The sequence below is a fragment of the Vidua chalybeata genome, chromosome 8 (genome assembly GCF_026979565.1).
Source record: "Vidua chalybeata isolate OUT-0048 chromosome 8, bVidCha1 merged haplotype, whole genome shotgun sequence".
NCBI lineage: Eukaryota > Metazoa > Chordata > Aves > Passeriformes > Viduidae > Vidua > Vidua chalybeata.
In genome coordinates, this window is record NC_071537.1 from 17,809,015 (window position 1) to 17,828,998 (window position 19,984).

A 19,984-nucleotide genomic window follows, 5' to 3' on the forward strand; every position below is an offset into this window, starting at 1 on the left:
TTTACTTCTAGAAGAGGTTTTCAGGAACCTTGAAGCATGGGATCATTTGCAGATGAAACATGAGGTACAAAAACACTGGAGGTTTCTTACAAGGATCCTGATCTTTCCCATCCAGCTAGTGCAGAGATTTTTGTTTGCTTGGTTTTGGTGTTTCCAACTCTGATCCCATAGAGAACCAGGAGCAGAGAAAGAGCAAAAATGAACTACACACACGTACACGTGTGTGTGCACACCAACACTACAGGTCAAAGCAGAAACAAATACTTTCTATGATATCTGCCACACTCAGTCAGTTGTACCAATGCTTCACACAGCAAAATAGGACAGGGACATCAAGATATTTTTCTAGGAAGTTACTGTCTGGGAACTGGCTTGCAATGGTTTAGCAGCCACAGTGTGCTGCTTCTCTACTCCTGAAAAAGCTGATTATGAAAGGGAAATATTCAAATAAGTGCTCTGCTGAAAACATGATAGTATTCAAGTTAAATTCATAAGAAAACTAGCAATGCTGAAAGAGAATGCCTCAGAAAACTCTTCTTCTAAGACAGAAAATCCACTTGGTTATCCACGGATTTAGAAGATTTCAGCAGAAACAAATTCACTGTGGTAGGATGTTTTCGATATGCAAAAATAACTGTTCCTGTTTAATGGTGCCTTAGAGAGCAAAACAGTTGAACCAGGTTGTGACTGTTGGCTGTCCACCTTCTCCACAAAACATTTTCAAATTTGTTTATGTATTGAGCTTAAACCCAAAAAAGGGAACTTCTGTTTGCAAATCTAACTACTCAGGATGTGACTGTAGTTTCTCAATAATCATATGACCTACTTTAGCTTTTTTTTTTTTTCAGACACTGCAGAAGAGCAAAATTCATGAACACTCGGGTGAAACCACTCTGTTGTCACAACTTCATAATGACCTTACTAACAAGCTGGATATTAGCACCAACAGCATTTCTTCTCTTAGGTAAGTGATCTAACTTATTTGTTTTCCACTCGTTCTGAGAACTTTTATTCCTGGGCCTGATGGGATTATTTATTCCCTAGCTTAACTGTCTGTATCTTGTGTAAAACTTTCTTGGAGAAAAAACATTTGTTGAGCCAGAGGGGCGCTTTGCTGAGTTTTCTAGCTCACATTTGCTATTCTGGGTGCAAAGGGCTCAGCTGTGCACAATCCAGAAGGCACAGTGAAGTTAAATGCCTGCAGCTTTGCAGATGAGATGTGCACCTGCTGAGCACCTTGTTTAGCACTTTGTTTCCTTCTCCCTGTACAGGAAACAGTACTTCAGTAGAGTTTGAGGGAAAATTGACCTGCGTGCATGCTGACTGCAAGCTGCTTTTGGACTCTCCCTTACTGGACTTTCACGGTCCTGACTCACGCTGCTTCTAATGCTCCCTGCTGGCCCAAAGCAGGGCTTTCTCACAACCTGTTTCTTACTTACTTCATTCTTACTCATCTCCACGTTGTGCAGGGAAGAAGTGGCGCTCATGGCTAGAAAGCCTCAGCAGAGGTCATATGAACACTGGGACAGTGTGGTCTGACGGGGAGGGGGGAGCTGGCAGCAGTTCCATGGGCTACTGCCATCCCTGGACGTTTGGTAAGGGGGAAGGCACCACCCTCTGGTGGCAAAAGCTGAGGCTTTTACCTCCTCCCATACTACCCTACTTCATGCAGACATTCACAGAAAATCACCATCTACACCTTGGGAATCCCACAGGAGCAGTTTGCCCCACCTGAGACATGCAGACCGGTTATTCCAGCTTGCATCCACTGCATACCGGCTCCTGCCTCACCTTCTGCAAAGCTGTCCACAGATCTGCAGCAGTGTTCTACCCTGCCTCTGGGGCTCCCAGAGATTTCCTTCCTTTCCTATTTGCTGCCTCAGTTATAAATGGCAGTGAGCTCCTGGCTGCTGCAATGCCACAGGACCAGCCATTATCTGTTGCAATGAGGAGAAATAGGAGTTGTTGGAGGAAGGGAAAGAAAGTCACGTGGAAGCAGGAGGTAACAAGCAAAGGCATTAAGGCAAATGCTGTGTGCTTAGACGAGGCACACATTGCTGTTTATCATTGCAGGTTAGGGCTGGGAATGGTTTACAATACCTAATCCGGTGGGGAAATTGAGCTCTTCCTGCTCCCTGATTTTAGGCCCAAATTGCATTCTGCACCATTTTCCTGGCTGAGCTGACCTCTGGGCAAGGCACCGCGTGAGCAGAGCTGTGTCGCAGAGAGCCCGGGCACAGCAGTGTGACACACGCGCTGCTCTCCGCTCGGCTCAGCTCTGTGTGCAGCAATGTCTGGGCAGGGCTGAGTCTGCCCAGAGTCACACCGAGATCACACACTGGAGGCTCCCAGCCCGGTGAGTTTATCTGCGGGTCCATCGCGTGCTCAGCAGCTCTGCCTCGCCGCGGGGAAGCACAGCGGCCGCGTTACTCTGTGTTACAGAGTGTTTGCGGCCGGCGGGGAGAGCTCCCCGCTGGGAGCCCGGCTCCGGCTCAGCTCAGCCAGCGCCGCTCCCCGGCGCGTTCCCCGTTCCTCTTCGCACTGCCCCCAGCTGTAAGCAGGGCCCACCCGGCCTGCGGGCTCTGCCAGCAGCACACTCACCAAGGTGCTCCCCAGCGGCTGGAGGCGCAGCCCGGTATCTCAGCAGGCTCCCGGTGCTGCCAGAGCCGGGGGCACATCCCCATCGCTGTGCCAGCTGCACACCGTGCCCGAGCCAGGGCACAGGGCAAAGAGCACCGCCACTGGCTTCGAGGCTCTTTGAAAAATGATCCACGAGTCACTCAAGCGTGGGTATCAAATTCGTCTGCTAGGCTCTTCCACACAGGAGCAAATACTCTGCAAGTCCAGAGGGGTTTATTCAAGACGTGTTAGTCTAAACTCCCGACAGAGAGAGTCAGAAATCCAGCACTGGGACTAGAGCACTGCGGAGTTTAAGCCATCATTTCTAACCTCCCCAAATGGGAGGTTTTTGTACGCCCCCAAAAGATCTAAATTGCAGATAAGATCAAGATCGAACAGAAAAACGTGTATTTGAATTACTTAATCCACCTATTTCCACCCAAGAAAAAACTGAAACAAATAGAATCCACCTAACACAGTCTTTGAAAGCAAGCGGTATTTAAGCAGCATCCAGTAAATGATATTAAACCTTAATTAAAAGCATATTGAAAGTACGAATTGAAAATATTCTCTTTAGTCTTGTGGGTTTTCAGGAATTTCCCTCTCTTTTTAAAAAGCAACTAATAATTTAATCTCAATTTATTAAACTGACCTACATAAAATATTCCATGTAAAATATTATTTCTGCCATAAAACACATAATCTGTCACTGGTTTAATTCCATTAGAAAGCATACATTAAGGTCTATGGATTATGATCATTAGGATAATAAAAGTAATACAATATCACTTTTATTATGCTTGAATTTAAAACATTTTTCATATGAGCACAAAGAATAATTAAGGGGATAGAAGAAAGGTGTTTTTTTTTAATTTATAATGAAATAAAATCACAGGCGAGAGCAAAGAGACTAGTTTTTAATATGGAAAAACAGAAGCTATGCTTTTTGTGCCCACTGTGTAGCCTTATAGCTTTTTGTTCTTTTTAAATTTCCTTATCTTTATAACTTTGATTTTGGTCATTTAGTATAGCCAGTATAAGCATAGATTCTCTACTCCTTACAACTCCTTTTCTGAATATCATGGAGGTTTTGGAGAGAAAACATTTCTGCTTGTATAAAATAAGTTCCCAGACATTTTCATTATGTAGAAAAGTTTGGCAAAAAAAAAAGAAAAAAAAAAAAAAAAGACTTTCAGCTCTGAATTATAGTTCCCAAATTTTTTTTTTAAACTCAAGCTCTTCTCCAGATTTTTGAAGCTTGATTTGTAATTTATTAAAATTTGGGAATAGAAATGCAATTAAGACCAGGAAATAAAAATAAATCTGTTATAAGCCACCCAGTATATCAGATTTTTTTGGCATAACCATGGAAGCCCCAGGGCCCACACTCAGCTCAAGAGTTTTAGCAGTCTGAAAAGCAGACATAAGATTATTTCTGTAAAGATACCAAAATGCCTTGTTTTGGAATGTAAGGACTATGCTTCAAGCTTAAAAGCAGTCATGTTTCTAGCATTCATTTTACTGGACAACAAATGAAAATACAGACCCCAAAACCTCAAGAAAATAAAATTCTTTGTCCACAAAACGTGGAGGGGAGGAGCTGGGACATACAATGTAGGACACCTTAGTGGTAGGAAAATTGAGTGCATTTAGGACACTGAAATTCTACTTGGGTTTCAGTCAGACAATACTCCCTCCCGATTCCCTGCTATGGTGGGGAATGCTAATGAAAAGATGATGTTGTGTGCAAAGCAGCTGTGTCCCCTCCAGGTGCCCCATGTACTGTCACCCTGCCAAAGAGCGGTGACTTGGTGTTGTGCCTGAAGCACGTGCAGGAGGCAGGAGTTGAGCAGCACACAGGTTTAGAATGCAGGAGTCATATCTGCCTTTAAAGCCTTCTCATGGTCCAGCACCTCACGCAGCTACACATCAGTTACATCATTTGGAGCTACTTGAGAAGGCCTTGGTGGAAACATCCTTCACTTAAAAAACATTTGAGTGTACATTTTTAACAATTTCCTGTAACAACCAAGCAACATTAAAACTAAACATGACCTCTCCTTTTTATCCTTTCTAAAAAGAGTTGATTCTGTTTTCTTGCTAAAGTATGTGGGAATTGTTTTCTTCAAAGCCACTCCATTCTGAGGGCCTGCATACTCTGAGCATCAGGCACCATGGCTCAGTGGATTTATGGAGAAGGGAAGGGCCAGGAGGTGTCCTTTTCATGAACAGGGAATGTGGTGTAGAATTCTCTGGAAAGGTTTGTTTCCAGCCTACAGAATTTGCTTGCAAGAGGAAAAGACTCTTCTCTGCCAGCAGTAAATCACATTCTGAAGATTGGAACTCCAGGCAGGATTGGGATTCATGGGAAAAGGGGTGTTGGGCTATGCCATATCCTCACTTATTAGCGTGTTTTATTAGCTTTAGTGCATCTGTAATCTTTTCCTTGATTTATAGCAGCTTCTCTTGTATAGAGCTCTCTGGCTTGCAGTGACAAAACCATGGAATGGAAACAGTGCTAAGGCAACATAAAATTTTGGAACTGTATTTTCTCTTCTGGTCAAAAACTGGCACAGTGTGGCCACATCTCTAGGATGCCCTCATTAACTTGACTGACTACTGCAGGAAGTCTTGGATTCTATCCTGAGATTTCTTAGAATCAACTATCCCCTTGGAAAAAGCCAGAAATGGCATTCTGCTCAATGTCCTAACAGGCTAAAATATTTCCATTCCAGATTTTTGGAGAGCAAAGGTACATGCTTCTGGAAGCCCAGAGGAGGAAATAGGTGAGTTCATGGTGGGATTTTCACTTCCAGACAGGAAATTAGAGGCAAAATAACAAAACTGAATGTCCTTAGAAGACTTCGTATACTTTTTAGGTGTAGAAGATAAACATGGTGAGTTTGTAGTTGCCTAAGTGCAGAGTCCTGTCATGTGACTGACTCTAAATTACGTGTATGAGGACAGAGCATGGGACTCAGATCCTGAACACAGGCACCCCCCTGCCTGACGTACAACCCGTATGTACACACAGTGATGCCAAATCACAACACATAGTTTACACTTTCAAATTTCCTTTCTTCCCAGCAAAGGCTTACAGAGGCAGAACAGCTAGGCAAGGCAGGGGGGCAAGGGACAGGGAGGTGGATATGTGCATGTGCATGCCTTGAAACAGCAATAACAGTTTGGAAGGATGCAAATTGGCAAAGGAGTGTGGATGGGGGATTTTGCTTTTGGGGTGTAAGTAAAGTCCTGGCTCTAAAACTCAGCTTAGACCTGCACACCCCAAAAGGTGAAGTTGCTCATTATTATAAAACACTCTCGAACCCCTTAGCCACAGATTCACATGGCTTCATTGTACGCAGGGATTTTAAAGAATAGACTCAGACTCTTCTCAGCCACCTACTCTGGCTCAGCATTTTTTTTAGGGATGTGTTACATCTGAAACTCAAAGAATGTATTTATTATTTAATGGTGTATACTCACTGAGCTGTTTTCAATATTTGCAGATTACACATATGTTATTATAGGAGTTACTCTGGGAGCAGTTCTAGCAATCGGTTTTGTAGCAGTAATAATCTGCATGGTCAAAGCCAAAATGATTGACAGTGACTTTGGAGGTAAGAAAAAATAGTCCTGATCCCTTTTCCATAAATCTAGCTTTCCTCATGTTCTGATACAGCAGATCTGAGCATCAGTGTTAGCAATTGTGTAAGTACAACAGCTCTGGTTTTCCTGTGAAGAACTATTAAGAGTGTCTCAATTGCTGGACTGCCTGGAACTGCAGATTCACATTTCACTATAACCAAGTCTATTCTTTAGCCTCAAAGTTGTTTCTCATGGTACCTGAGGGATATGCTACAACCAAACTCAAACCAGACAAAGTATTAGCTAAGACACAGCTCTGAGAAAATTGTCATGAGATATTCCAGCTGGAAGAATCAAGAAGGGCTTTAGGAAAGTTGCATGACACAACTAATATCAAAGAGTTTTGCCTCAAAGGATGGCTGGATCTTTACCAGCTGTAACTATATACTCCTGGTTGCCTCATCACAAATTCTGTGGAGGCCTATCACCACTCTGTTCCTTGTTTCTCAACTAACCACATTTTCCTCTTCTCACTTTAGAGTCAGATGGCAAAATGGAAAGAAGGTAAGAGTCATTGTGTTTTCTGTTATGCGCAACTTTTAATTTCTCTCTCTCATTATGCATGATGTTTCCCCACGTTGGAATGATTGCACACATGGCAAGCTTCTAGAGGACTGGGATATCTAGTGAATCTGTATGGGAAAAGGAATTTTCTTCTAACTGCTTTTCAACATTTCAGAAATACACAAGAAAATCTAGCAGACTGAGATTCTTTTTAAAATGAAAATCTTGAAACACTTGTGATGAAGCTTCTTTTTTATTTGTTTGTACGTTGCATAATAACAGCAAACTCTGGGTAAATGGCTTCATCTAAGCTTACTGTCTCTGTATCTCAGTTCTGAAAACTCCCTTTACTCTGGGCTCTTATAAGTCAGGGTCATGCAGTGATCATTCCTGCTGAGAGTGATGCCTCTGCCCTTCACCTTCTTCCCCCTTACCCAGAAACAGTAAGGCCATTTTAGGGTTTGAGCACCTGACCAGTTCACCAGCAGGAGAGCAGAGCCAGTTTTCTGAGGCAATGGCCACTCTGCATCTCCCCCAAGGACAGGCAGTGGGGAAGGGATGTACAGGAGCAGATACTCTGGACTACAAGATGTCTGTTGGCTCATGGTAACCTACAGATGTGGACACTTGTGTCCCTTTGAGACATTTTATAAGTGACTAAAATTCCCCAAACATCAATTAATGAGCATTCTCATCAAGGGAAGACAACAGCTATACTCTGTGATCTCAGAAATGGCACAAAATATTTCCTTTTTTAGTAACACACTATTCTCTGACAAGACTCTGGCAATTTCTGTGCATTAATCTGAAATTGATTAGGACTATGATAAGGTCAGAAGAACAAACATAGAATACCTGGTAAACTTTATGATGCTTTCAGGACAGTGTAGACAGAACAATGAACAGGAAAGTCACGAGAAAGAGCTGAGCCAGAACAGAAAAGCCAGAGACCAGAGTCAAGAGAAAAGAGAATAAAGGGATGAGAGGGACAAAGACAAGAAGAAACACAGAAGGCAGTGGTAGATTTACTGCCTGGGTGAAATGCAGACAGGATGATCTATGAACTGTTCCACACTGGACTTCTCTATCTCTCTTTGCTGTTTATTATGTGTCGTATTTTCCTTCAGAGACAGACTGAACATTTATTACATCATCCTCTGGTCTTTCTAGGGGAAGTGGCTGACTTTGCTGTGGCAGCAAAAGTTAACATCTTTAATGGTGACCTTACATTGATCTCTTTGATGTTTCCTTACCCAGTCTGCAGGTATTTGCTAAAGGCTAGAGTGAAATTTCCAGTTTCATGACAAAATTCTGATCTTAAGGCTGGAAGTGTGACACAATACAGAAATATTTTGCCTTAGAGCCACTGACACTGACCAGTGAGAGAAACTCTAATTCCACAATATTTTGGGGCAAAACTATTTATGTTAAAGATGACACTTTTATGGCTAAGTAGAAAAAAAACTTAGAAATCCACTGTCACTTCTTAATCAGTGTACTTTTCAATTCTGCTGTGGTAATCAGTAACTTACTAGCAAATCTTTGTTCTCATTCACTTCATGGCATCTATGTATTATTACTCTCTGGTAGGTCACTAAGGCATTCTATAATGCTGGTAATAATCTGTGGAAACAGAATAACCTTCTACTGTTTTTGAGAAAACCTCTGACAGTAAAAATACTACCAGAGCCATATAAATATTTTCAAATGCCCCTAATAAACTAATACTTAGTAGGATTTATTTAGGTCATCAGAGACACATATGATAATTAGGTCTAAGTTGATTTTACCTACTTGCCTCAGTTCCCTAGGAAATTGTATTTCATGGAATTTTTAGACCAGTGGCTAGTCCTAGAAAACCCTCTGATAAAGTGAAGTCCATTGTCTGAAATCACCTGATTTATTCCAACCAACCATACAGCCATCCTGAATCCCTCAGGGAAAGGCAACCTGAAAGCTTCATGTTGGTGTTAAGAGACACCATCCCTTTAGGACTGGAGAGGAGAACTGGCAAATCTTCGGCAAACAGCTTCATTTTCTGCTTGACCAGGGATGATTATTAATGCTTGTTTAGGGAAAAAATACTTAATCCAACTGATAGAACACTCAACCAAATTCACCTTCAGCCAAATTTTGTTTTAAATTTTACATCATTACTCCTACAAATGCCACCAGCCACTCAGTATTTCCCTAGCTGGGAAATACTCCAAGTGGGTATCACCCAGCACTGCACTTCCACAGCCAATGGAGTTGCTCAGCCTTGTACCAGCTGAAGGTCTTGATGCAGATAATCATCCTCTGTGGCAGAACCCCAATTAGCTGGTACTGAACTTAAATGACCCCTTCCAAGAACAGATTTTCACTAAAATCAGGAAGTATTCAGATGCATCCCCCTTGATAATTTCCAAAATACTTAAAACACAAGTGTTTTGATACCTACATGACACTGACAGCTCATTGTGAAATAATTAACAGAATTTACCACTTTATTTAGTCAGGTACATAACATTAAGATTTAAACAATCAATTCACAATGGGTTGCCCTTAAACTCAATGGGATATTTACTAACACTTGAGAAGAAAAAGGCTTGAGGCAAGATTCTGTCAGCCAACAAAACAGCAATTTATATGTCAACTGACAATTATTTAACGTCCTCTTTTTTAATTAATAGCTCATGTCAGTATCAAATGCCGTCTTGGTGTAAGCTTGGTAAATTATAATGCCTAAAAATTTCATGCAAGTTTAATGTATTCATAAAAATGTCTGGGCACATTTAATGCTGGCAATATTTTGAGTTAACTACAGTGCATGTCAGCCAGATTTATTTTGACAGGAGACAAAGAAAGAGACATACAGAGACAAGGAGAAGGGTGGAGAGACAGAGAATGTTTACTAAAAAAGAAAAGGTACATATTTTAAACCTGCCACAAATGAATCTGTTGTCAAAACATCCTGGGCAACAGCACACACAAAATTCCCCATGCCTTTCACTGGATTCTACAGGACTCTATGTAAATCATTCAGTAGAAAATCAGGTTCTAAATGCAATACACAAGTTCTTCTGATGTTTTATGGAAGAGAGGAGGAGCGTGGGAGGTGCTTGCCAAGCATATTGGTGACTTTCTTTTCCTATCCGAAGCCTCATCTAAATATTCTCATATATTTTCCTTCCTGACTTTTAAAGGACCAACTTCTCTCTCCTTTGCTAGACTGTGCTTGAGAAACTCAGGATACTTTTGAGAATTGTAGCATTCTTTAGGTGAATGGAGCAGGTCTTGGAATGTTACTGCACTTTGAAAGCCTCTAATATGTTCTAAATAATCACTAAAAACAGTGCCACACATTGCACAGGAGGTGAAATCATCCACTTTGAAAATATAAACATCACAGATTGATGGCATGGAAAAGACTAGGTTTGGGCAATCATGTGCAGGTTTCAGTGCTGTGCTGCAGTTTCTTCCAACTATCAGAACTGTGGCAGCCTAAACATCTGAACCAGGAGTCTTTTTCCTAGCATTTTGTCATGTTCAGGTCTGTAGCCTGACAGGCAGGGACAGTGAACAAGATCTGATCTAAAAATATCATATCCTTCAAACAGGTTTAAAGTCAGATAGAAAGACAAAGATCTTGTTTTGGAGATGAGAAGAGTTCTTTCTGATCCAAACTTGGTCTACAACACTGAATTGCAGAACACATCGTTTAACAAACAGGAAGCCAAAAACACAGACATGAGTCCTGTCACCTGCAAATGAGAGACACAGTCTGTCCAGTCACTGGAGTCTGAGCTCACAAATAAACTTAACTGGAGATCTAGGTTTGATGCTGGAGTGGGTACTTGAAAAAGCCACATGTGGGAGTCCTTTGGAAAATGGTCCCTAAATTTACAAACCAAAATCCCTAATAAATACAAATTGAAAAAAAGAGACTTTAGCCTTGTCTGAGAGTGTCACTGAAAGAGTGGTGCCCAAGGGAAAAGGGTCAATATACACAGCACAGGTTTCCCAGGATGCTGGGCACTGAAATGCATTGCAGCCCCTCAGATACTGTGCCAGCTATTCACAGGTAACACTGTAAGTTCAGCCCACAGCCCAGCAGCAAATTGCCTGCATCTATCCTTACTCTCCTAAAACAAGCCTATTTTTTTCTTTTCCTGTCCCAGGAATATTTTAAACCATGCAGTCAGTTTGATCTTCTTGGATCTGTAGCAGACCAGTCATGTAGATGCAGCAGAATCTTTGACACCTCTGTGTGAATGGATTCTCTTAACATCCCTCAGTGATGCCCTAAGCTGTTCTTTCACTTGCCACTCTTGGTTTCCCCAAGCAGACCTTCACAAGGTCTTTCATTCTGACAAGTAGGATATACTTTGTACAGTTCAATCATCACATCAACAAAGTTTTCAGAAATTGTCAGTGGTTTACATAGAAGGAAAAACAGAGTGAGCAATGACACTTAACCTCTCCAATGATCCAAATAAGCTTTGCAAAATCAGTCACAAATTATTCCTGTGAGATCTGTTTTGACTACAGAGCCTCTCTTCACATTGCCACCATGGCCTAAAACCAGTAGTGAAGAACTGTCACGAGAATGGGAGTGGGAGACAGATTGGAGGGCTCCAGTCCTCTTAGGCAGAAGTGCATTTGCACTTCACTGAGTAGATACCACCTGCACAAGACAAGTGTGGCCCTGTTGATACACAGAACAGGCCCAATTCTTCTCTCAGCACTGTAGGGAGTAGTGAGTGGTTGATAGGCTGAAGGCTGTATTCACTGCTTTAGGTTTCCTCAGCATCCATCCTGGGAATTGAGTTTAATGGAAAATATTTAAAGCTTCACAAATCCCATAATAATGCATGCTATTGCAAATAAATTTAAGGACGAGTAGAGATGATCTAAACAACTCCATGTGAGTGCAAATGTTAAAAAACGGGCAAATAATCTCAGCAGAAATGGCTGTCTCAATTCCTTGTAATATACATTTGCATAAACAAAATGCCAATATCCATTCTGTGTCGGGGCAATAGTCACCAGTGACTAGAGTAATAAACTGTCTTTTCTTCCTACTTCTGGTACTTCCCTGTCTAGCTGAACTTGTTCTTCTGAATAACCTTGGACAAGTCCCTGGCTCAGGTTACCCTTTCCATAAAATGAAATTAATCTTTTTATCACACACTTCAAAATCAAGGACATTAAGCTTTGCACTATGCTTGGGACAGCAGGCTTTAAAAAGCAGCAGTAAGACACACTCTGTAGGCTCTCAGCTCCCTTAGCACCATTCCTGGATTGAGGGAATACAGACACAGCCCCTGAAAGACAGAAAGACAGTATATATATATATATATATATATATATATATGTATGTATACACACTACACACATACATATCGCACAAACTTCTAGGGTGAAATTAATTCATTAAACACATTTCAATGATACAGAATACATCACTGATGCCAGCTATGAGCCTGATGGGCAGAGCCACACTTCTGGCTATTTTTTGCTCCCCTGGCCACCCTCCACATTCCCTGGGGGGGCACCTGGCCCAGGGCGCCTGTTCTCCTCTTGGATCTGGGGACTGCCTTTGTGGTTGACCTTTTCACAGCTGCCGAACAGGGAAGAATCCTTACTCCTTCCTACCCCTCTGCACAACTGTTTGGGGCTAGTCTTGAATAGCTCTAAATAATCTGATTGTAAGAGTTGGTGCCAAACCTGCCGAGTCAGGAGAATGCTTTCCTGGTAATATTCAGACACCTGTCAGAGGCAATTCCTCCCGCAGCCATCGTGGTCACTGCTGGCAAACTTGCTGGTGCAAATGATTCCAACACTGAACGAGTAATTCTACCCTTCCCTAGAGCTGCTGCAAGTCTGGATACAAAAAAAAAAGGTGAAATATTTCTGGAAGAGTACCCTCTTCAACCCTGTCAGCAGGCACCCAGGGTAACTCAAGTACTAGATGCCACTGAGCAAAGAGCCTCCTGCTCCCTGGCAGCACCAGTCTGCCAAACAAACTGAGTAGCTTTGTGTTGCCTAGGGCTTGTCAGAGAAGTGACAACATGGGATTAGCTAGGAATGAAAGCTGCTATGATAGCTAAAGGACAGCTTAAAACCAACACAAACTAAGGCCTCTTGACGCAAGAGACTTGAGAGTGCCGCAGGTGTTAGTCAGACAAGAACAGCATCGAATTAGAGCTCCTGCATACTCCAACTCACAGGTTTTCGTGTACCACATTTAATTTCTGCACACAAGTTCACACTAGACTTACAAAAAAAGAATCACTGATTTCAGATCCTAGGAACTTTTGTCAGTGCCATCTCAGAAAATAAGATTATTTACAGATCCTTTTTTAAGTGTGTACAGTCTATTGCAACATTTTATTTCAGTTCCCTGATCTCTTACTGTCCAAGAGTTCTGCCTTGAACAACCTGTACTAAGTATCAGCACAGCTGTTTGTTTTTCTCCTGATTGTTGCTTATAATCATCCACTCTCCACATTCCATGTGTACTTTACAGCCTGGTGTCAGAGAACAAATAGCAAGCTGAAAGAAATCAATGAGTACCACAAAGTGATGCTGACTTCTGCTGCAAGTGCTTGGGGATCTGTGGTGTACTTCACAGCAGTTCACAGAAGTTACGGGCTTAAAGGCTTTCCATATGGATTTAAATGGGGTTTAAAGACACTTTGCAGAAGGTCACAGAGTCAATGGAAAATTTGCATGGTCTTCTAAAGGAAAAACACTGCCTGAAAAGTTGTTAGGTTTATGTGTGTGTTTCAGTGTGTGCATTAAAACAGCACCTGGCTGACTCCCAAGTCTTATTTACTATGCAGACACTGAAATGCTTGTGCTGGCACAGGAGAGGTGGAAGCTGGGGATAAGAAGAGTAATTAACCCTGTAGGCAGAAATGGACATTTTAAAGTGTTTGTGAATGAGCTTCCATGACTCCCTGGAGGAGAGCAAAGCACAGGAGCAAAGGATGTCCCATGTCTAGAGAAAGGCTTGCTTCACTTCTCCCTTCCCAGCACAGCTGTTATGTTCTGCTCAGACAACACCCTTCTCTACTCTCAGGGAACTGGCCCTGACAAAAATCAATGTGGTAGAACATGAAAATAATCTTTAGAGGTACCAGGCTGTTCAAGGACGTCTGGCACAAGGGAAGTCCTAAAATATTACAACTGAGATGCCAGGGAAGGCTGGACTGTCCTGTCTTGCAGGAACTGGCATTGTCAAAAATGGGAAGATTGCCTGAGAGCATCAGCAAGACAGCCACTATCTCTGGGTAACTTACTGACTGCATTGGACTATGTGGAGAAGAGCATTGGCCTCCCAACCAATCTCTTCTTTTCTCTTTATGCATGCAGAGAATAGAGTTAGGATTAGACCTCTTAGGCAATCACTTAGAACTGCCCTTCCTAGCAGTTCCCTGCCAGCTTCTCCTGTGACACAGGCAGGAGAACCTTATCCAACTGCTGATTCACCTCAGTTAGCCCATATCACTTTGCACTGGCCTGTTCTGTATTAATATGTTATTAGAAGTGGGAAAAATATTGTATTTTTAAAGTTGGCTATAGATCCAGACAAAAATTTGTGTAGCATTTCCCAGGCTGTTATTTTTTGTGAAGAAATTTTTGACAAGTTCATAAGCACAGCCTATATCAGGTCCCTGGTTATGTTTTGAAATGCCTCTCCTTTCTGGGAAAGAGCTGCCACGGACTGTAACAAGCTGAAAAATATTATTGCATAACTGTTACCTCTTGGGTAATGTCAGAGCTGTGTCACTAAAAGAAATTCCTTGTGTGTGCAAAGTGCCAGACTAGCACAGGCAAAGGAGGGCTGAGACAAACGCCAGGTACCTCCAGTGTGGTCACCAGGCAAAGCAGGCAGGTAGAGATGAGCTTTTGTCCTTGCATTCCAGCAGCAGACACTTTATCTGGCTGCCCTGGAAACTCCCAAGGGCTGGGCAAAGCAGGCAGAATGGGAACTTAGCTGTGACTGTGCTGCAGGGCAGTGCAGGCACTGCTCCTTACAGAGCTGTGCTGACTCACCCCAGACCCAAACCAGAGAAAGAGATAAGGGAGGAAAAGCAGCAGAACAGAAAAAATGTCTCTGATTCCAGCCTGTGTCTCACCATATGGTCTCCCATGGACTGTATGCCCAGGTCAGACTGGAAGGATGAGAATAAAAATCTTACAGACACTAACAGGGCAGTGAATTCCACATGAACAGAATTTGGCAGAGCATTCTAAAAGACACGAGTGACAAAATTTCTCTCCGAGAAGGCAAAAAGGCTGAGGCAAATTATGTGAAGCATGGATTGTCCCTGCCCACCAAATCTCCTGTGACAGTTTTCTTTAGCAAAGACACCAGAAAATGCTGAAGTAGTATTGCTGGAATGGGACTACGATGAAGTTCATTTCCCTGTGGAGTTGTGAGATTTAATATAAACAAGTTGAGGGCTGCAAGACAAGATCGTGTTCCCAAACACTGACACTAGATGGAGCAAAACTGAATAAAAAATTTAGAGCAGTGAAGAAAAGATAAAAAAGCTCCCGCATTTCTGCAACTCTAATGTGATAGTCATTTGAATTCTCACCTTTGGTTATGGCGCTGAAAGTCACAATTAATAGCTCACTCTTTACACTTTGCAGGTCAAACACGGGATCAAGCCAAAACAGGTATGTTCTGGGGGAGGGGGTGCTGGTGGCACAGGGAGTGACAGTAGTGGGCAGACCCAAAGTTGTAGAGGCACATCCACCTAGGGAAAGGTCACACAGCACTAAAGGCTGTGGGTGGGTTACCCTGAGCTCCTGCTGACAGCCCGGATCTGCTGGGCACTCTGCATGGGCTAAGGCAGGTAATTGAACTGTGCTGTCCCACTGCTTCCCAGTGCTTCACCTGGAGTTCCCTGGTGTAGGGCCCAGGCACACTGCAAGGCTGGCTGCCCTGTGCAGCTGCCCCACAGCAGCAGGCACTCCAGGTAACAAACTCCTGGGAAGATGCTCCACAAAAGGGATCCAGGAGCTGCTCCCCACTCTGTGGCAAGGCAACAGTGGGAAGCACCCCAAATGACAGGGGAGCCCTGGGATGCTGCCTGAAAATGCACGGCTTGCTGCTAGTGGATTCCTACCTGGCAGTGACAAGGGCATCTGGATGTCACCACAACAGCCTCAAGCATGCATTTGTTCTATTAATTCACTTAGGATAAACAAATGCCTCCAAAGGTACAAAGAGACATCTAGTAAAAGAAAGGTAAGTGAAAGGAACTTCATGAATGTAACTCCAGCACCTCCATTAATAATTTTCTAGAATTCCTGTGATTTTTATCTGAGTATCTCCCAGCTCAACTTCTACAATGATGTTTTACCTGAGATAATCCATGTAAAACCAAAGCCAGAGAGTTATTGTTAACCCGTGGTTTTTCTTTCTTCTCACAGATGACAGCAATGCAATAAGAAACCCAAGTACAAGAGATCAATAACCCTTTTGCAATCAACAGTTACCTGGTCTGAGGATCAATAGAAGTCTCTTGTGCACAGGCAGGAATCTTACCAATACCAATCCTTTTCTCTGTTCTTTAGTTGAAAGGCTGATTGATTGTTTACAGGAAGAGCTTATAGTGCAGCTAACTTCAATAACCTGCACCCAAAAGGCCTGCAATCCCCCTCAGCATGTCTGTGAAGGAGATGTGTGAGGAAAATAAAATAGATGGGCTCTGTTCACTAATAGATCCTCTTTATTCTGTGATAAATATATGATTGATTTCTAAAGTCAGTTAAATATCAGGTAATCAGAAAGGTGGCAATATAATTCAGCAGCAGAATTCATGGTTACAGACATGTTTCAAGATAAGTAAATAATTATTTCAGCAACTTGGAAAATCATTCATTTGAGGTTAGAACAAAACAAGGCTTATAATTTATTTCAGGAAATACATGTTTTGGGTAAGAAAATATTTCATTAATTTAAAGTTTTATCTTTTTTAGATCTAGAACTGATGTCTTTTGTAGGTGTTAGTGATGATTCAATTTAAAATTAATTATGGCCATTTAAAATTAAAAATTCCTTTTTGAAATAATGTTTTTCATGTTCTGTTGACACTTCATGTCAACACTGTACAAACAAACTAATCTGTTATTTCCAGGATTTCCCTATCCCTATTTCTTTAGTATAAAACAATGCACTAAGTTCAATCAGAATTTGTGAATAATTTCAGTTTCCCAGCACCTTCATTCTTATTCTAGCCTTATATGTTCTGTTGGACTTGATTATATCAAAATTGCTTTGCCTTGCTCCAATTATAAGTTTCTTACAGTGGGAATGATGAGAAGAAAAGTTAAAGCTTTGTTTCAGAACATTTAGAGTAGTTTAAATAATTTAAAATAATTTAAACCCAAGTTATTCTGTAAACACTTTCCAACTTTTAACAAAGCTTTGAGTCGGTGGCTTTGGTTTTGGTTCAGAAAATAATGCTGTGGATTCTATTCTGTTTAATCCTCTTCTTTCAAGAATGCTGTATATAACATATTGTCATCACAAGGTGGAAGAAAACGGGGAGATTTTTGTATTTCAACCCAGGCTTTTCTTTCACCTTGTGAAGACAGGGCAGCCACTGTCAACTGTGAGAGCTTTGGGAACTCTTGGCCAGCATCCTCTGCTATTCCTACAGCTTCTCTCAGGAAACCCAGCAGAAAGAACTTCAAGGCTTGGGGGCCTCAGGTAGATGGCATGCCCAACTGAGTTAAGTAATATCCCAGTATTTCACAGGCAGAGCTGTATTTTGTAGCATTACAGGATGACTCCAAACTGGATGTTACACTATTTTATTGCAACTTACCATTATCCAGATCCAAAGACTCCAACCTGTAAATAAATAGGATCTTCATAACCTTTTAGCTCAAGCCAATGTCTATAGACATATGGGCTTTTTTAAATCCCTCACTTTACATACATTCTTAAAGTTCAGTTTTATACCTGCTTCTGCTTTCAGTATGGCAGATCATAATAAAAATATAATAAAGTTCTTTCCAGCTCTCCACTAATATAAGAGATTTAATCCAACTTAAAAAAAAAAAAAAAAAGCGCAGTTTTAAGACTGAAGTCCAACCTAGAAATTCTGAGTGTTATTAAGAAATATCACTCAAAAGTCATGGAGACAAGGGCCTCCTGTCCAGTAATCAACTTTCAGATCAGGCAGAGCTGATGTGCTGGGTCAGGGACTTAGAGGAAACATGCTGTTAGAACATAAGAACAGATATATCAGAATTTTGTTTTTATAAAGAATAAGCTACTGTACTACTTGTGACTAACTAAAGGGATCTCAATATAGGTATTTTTTGACTTTCACAAAGCAGGTCATTTGTCAAATGTGCAAAGGAAACTGGATAGTAATTTTCCCACACATTTTGAACAACAAAATGTAAAATTTATTTTGACAGAAGAATGATATATTGGAATACTTTCCCTGGTTTCCTAGGTGTCTGTTACCCATTTCAGTAACACTGCAGTTCATTAGCAGCATTTGCTAACAGATAAACTAAAGCAGTAATGTGATACTTGTAAGTAATTTTGTGTACATGTGTAAGTGAATAAAGCATCTTGTAAGGTATCTGTTAATTGATTTGCTTCCTGCAGTATCATTTTAATTAAGACTTGGAACAGAAGAGAGAGCATGTGGTCAGGGAGGAAAGCTATCACCTTCCCTTATTTGTGTGAACAAATGTTTCAGTCGGCATCATTTCAGTACACTATGGGAAATAAAGATGGAAATAAAAATGAAAATAAACAAGAAATGCTAAGCTACAAGCAGTAGAGGAGAAAGGCCTGGAGAATTAAGGTTGGTAATCTTGATCAGGCAAATGTGCTGGGGTAGTGAATACATTATGATTTCTCAAAACCTTTTGGTGTGTGCCTTGGCTCCCTGGGAATGGGAGAAGGACGAGCAATACTGAGACAAGACAGCTGGACACAAGGGACCTTCAGTGCTACTGCTTCTGCTGTCACTGAGAGGTTTGGGCAGACTTACATGGGGCTGCAGTCTTTTGCCATCTCAGGGAGTTGCTATTTTGTCCTTTCCTACAAGCAGCTTTACCAGCACCACTTGGAGCATCAGCAGTTCCTAAATTCAGGCCAAACTGCACAGCAGTGCTTGGAAATAATCAGTGAAGGAAAACTAGATGAAAAAGGAACATCTGGGAGGCATTCAGTCAAAAGACTGAACAAAAGACACTGTTAGCTCCACGAATTTTTGATCAAGATTCAGCCCAGGCAGTCAACATCCAGCAGAACAGGCACCTATCCGCACTTGCCTGTTTGCCTGTCCAGCACAGGTTATGCCTGTCCATGCTAAGCACCCCGTGCTCTCCCTGAACTCATGGGCATTCCCCTGAATGGGTAACAGTGGGGAGCTCTTTGCAGCCAGGGCTTGGACACATGCCCCAGCATGTCATGCTGGACCTCAGTCCCTTCACAGCAGATGCCCAGCAACAAAATGATGCTGGTGAATGGAGTTATTCAGAAGAGCAGACAGTTTTAGGCACAAGAAGTGAGCTAAGAGGTGCAGGCACAGCATGCATGTCTAAAGAGATAACGACACAGCATTGGCTTTAATTACAATGCAAGAGCCACAGCAACAGTGAGATCATTCAAGTCAATTCCTTCTGTCAGCTGCATCAGTGCAAATCAAAACTAACTGCAGGAGTCACACGGCTTGTATGGCCCTTGCTCACATGATAATAAATCAGGCAAAAATCCACTGGACTCAGTACTCCTGCATGGGTAATAAAAAGATGCCTGTGGGTGGAGTCCTGGAGACCCCAGTGATATAAATCCACTCTAAAAAGTATGAGGAAGAGGAGAGTTGATTCAGCTCCTCCCAAACAGAAAGGATGACAAATGTCAATGGTCAAAACATTTGCAATATGAATTTTTCTTGGCTTCTCTCATGCCTGTAAATGAAAACTCAGACCATTTTAGTCAGGAATATTTTTTTCTGTTTCTCACAACAGCACTTAATCAAATAAAAAAGATTATTAAAATTCTTTACTCAACAAGCAAATAAGGGAAAACACAAGCAAAGAAAGTACCTAAGTAGCAGACCTGATAAAGAAAGGATGTTTATACTATACAAATAGGACCTATGGAGGCTTCAAACTTCTGAAAATTGCTCTCATTACACACAAGGAATATTACAGTAGTCTGCCTAGGTCTGACAGAGGT

The 19,984-nt window shown here is 41.8% G+C and overlaps 1 protein-coding gene across 1 annotated transcript; it reads left to right on the forward strand.

The window, feature by feature from the left end:
- Positions 1-870: 870 nt before the first annotated feature.
- TMEM273 (transmembrane protein 273) lies at positions 871-18,374 on the forward strand. The gene is made up of 6 exons (XM_053949102.1): positions 871-964; positions 5,355-5,405; positions 6,129-6,239; positions 6,747-6,771; positions 15,418-15,444; positions 16,204-18,374. Exons 1-6 carry the CDS (start codon positions 871-873, stop codon positions 16,205-16,207), a joined length of 312 nt encoding a protein of 103 aa, XP_053805077.1. The 3' UTR covers positions 16,208-18,374.
- The last annotated feature ends 1,610 nt before the right edge of the window (positions 18,375-19,984 follow it).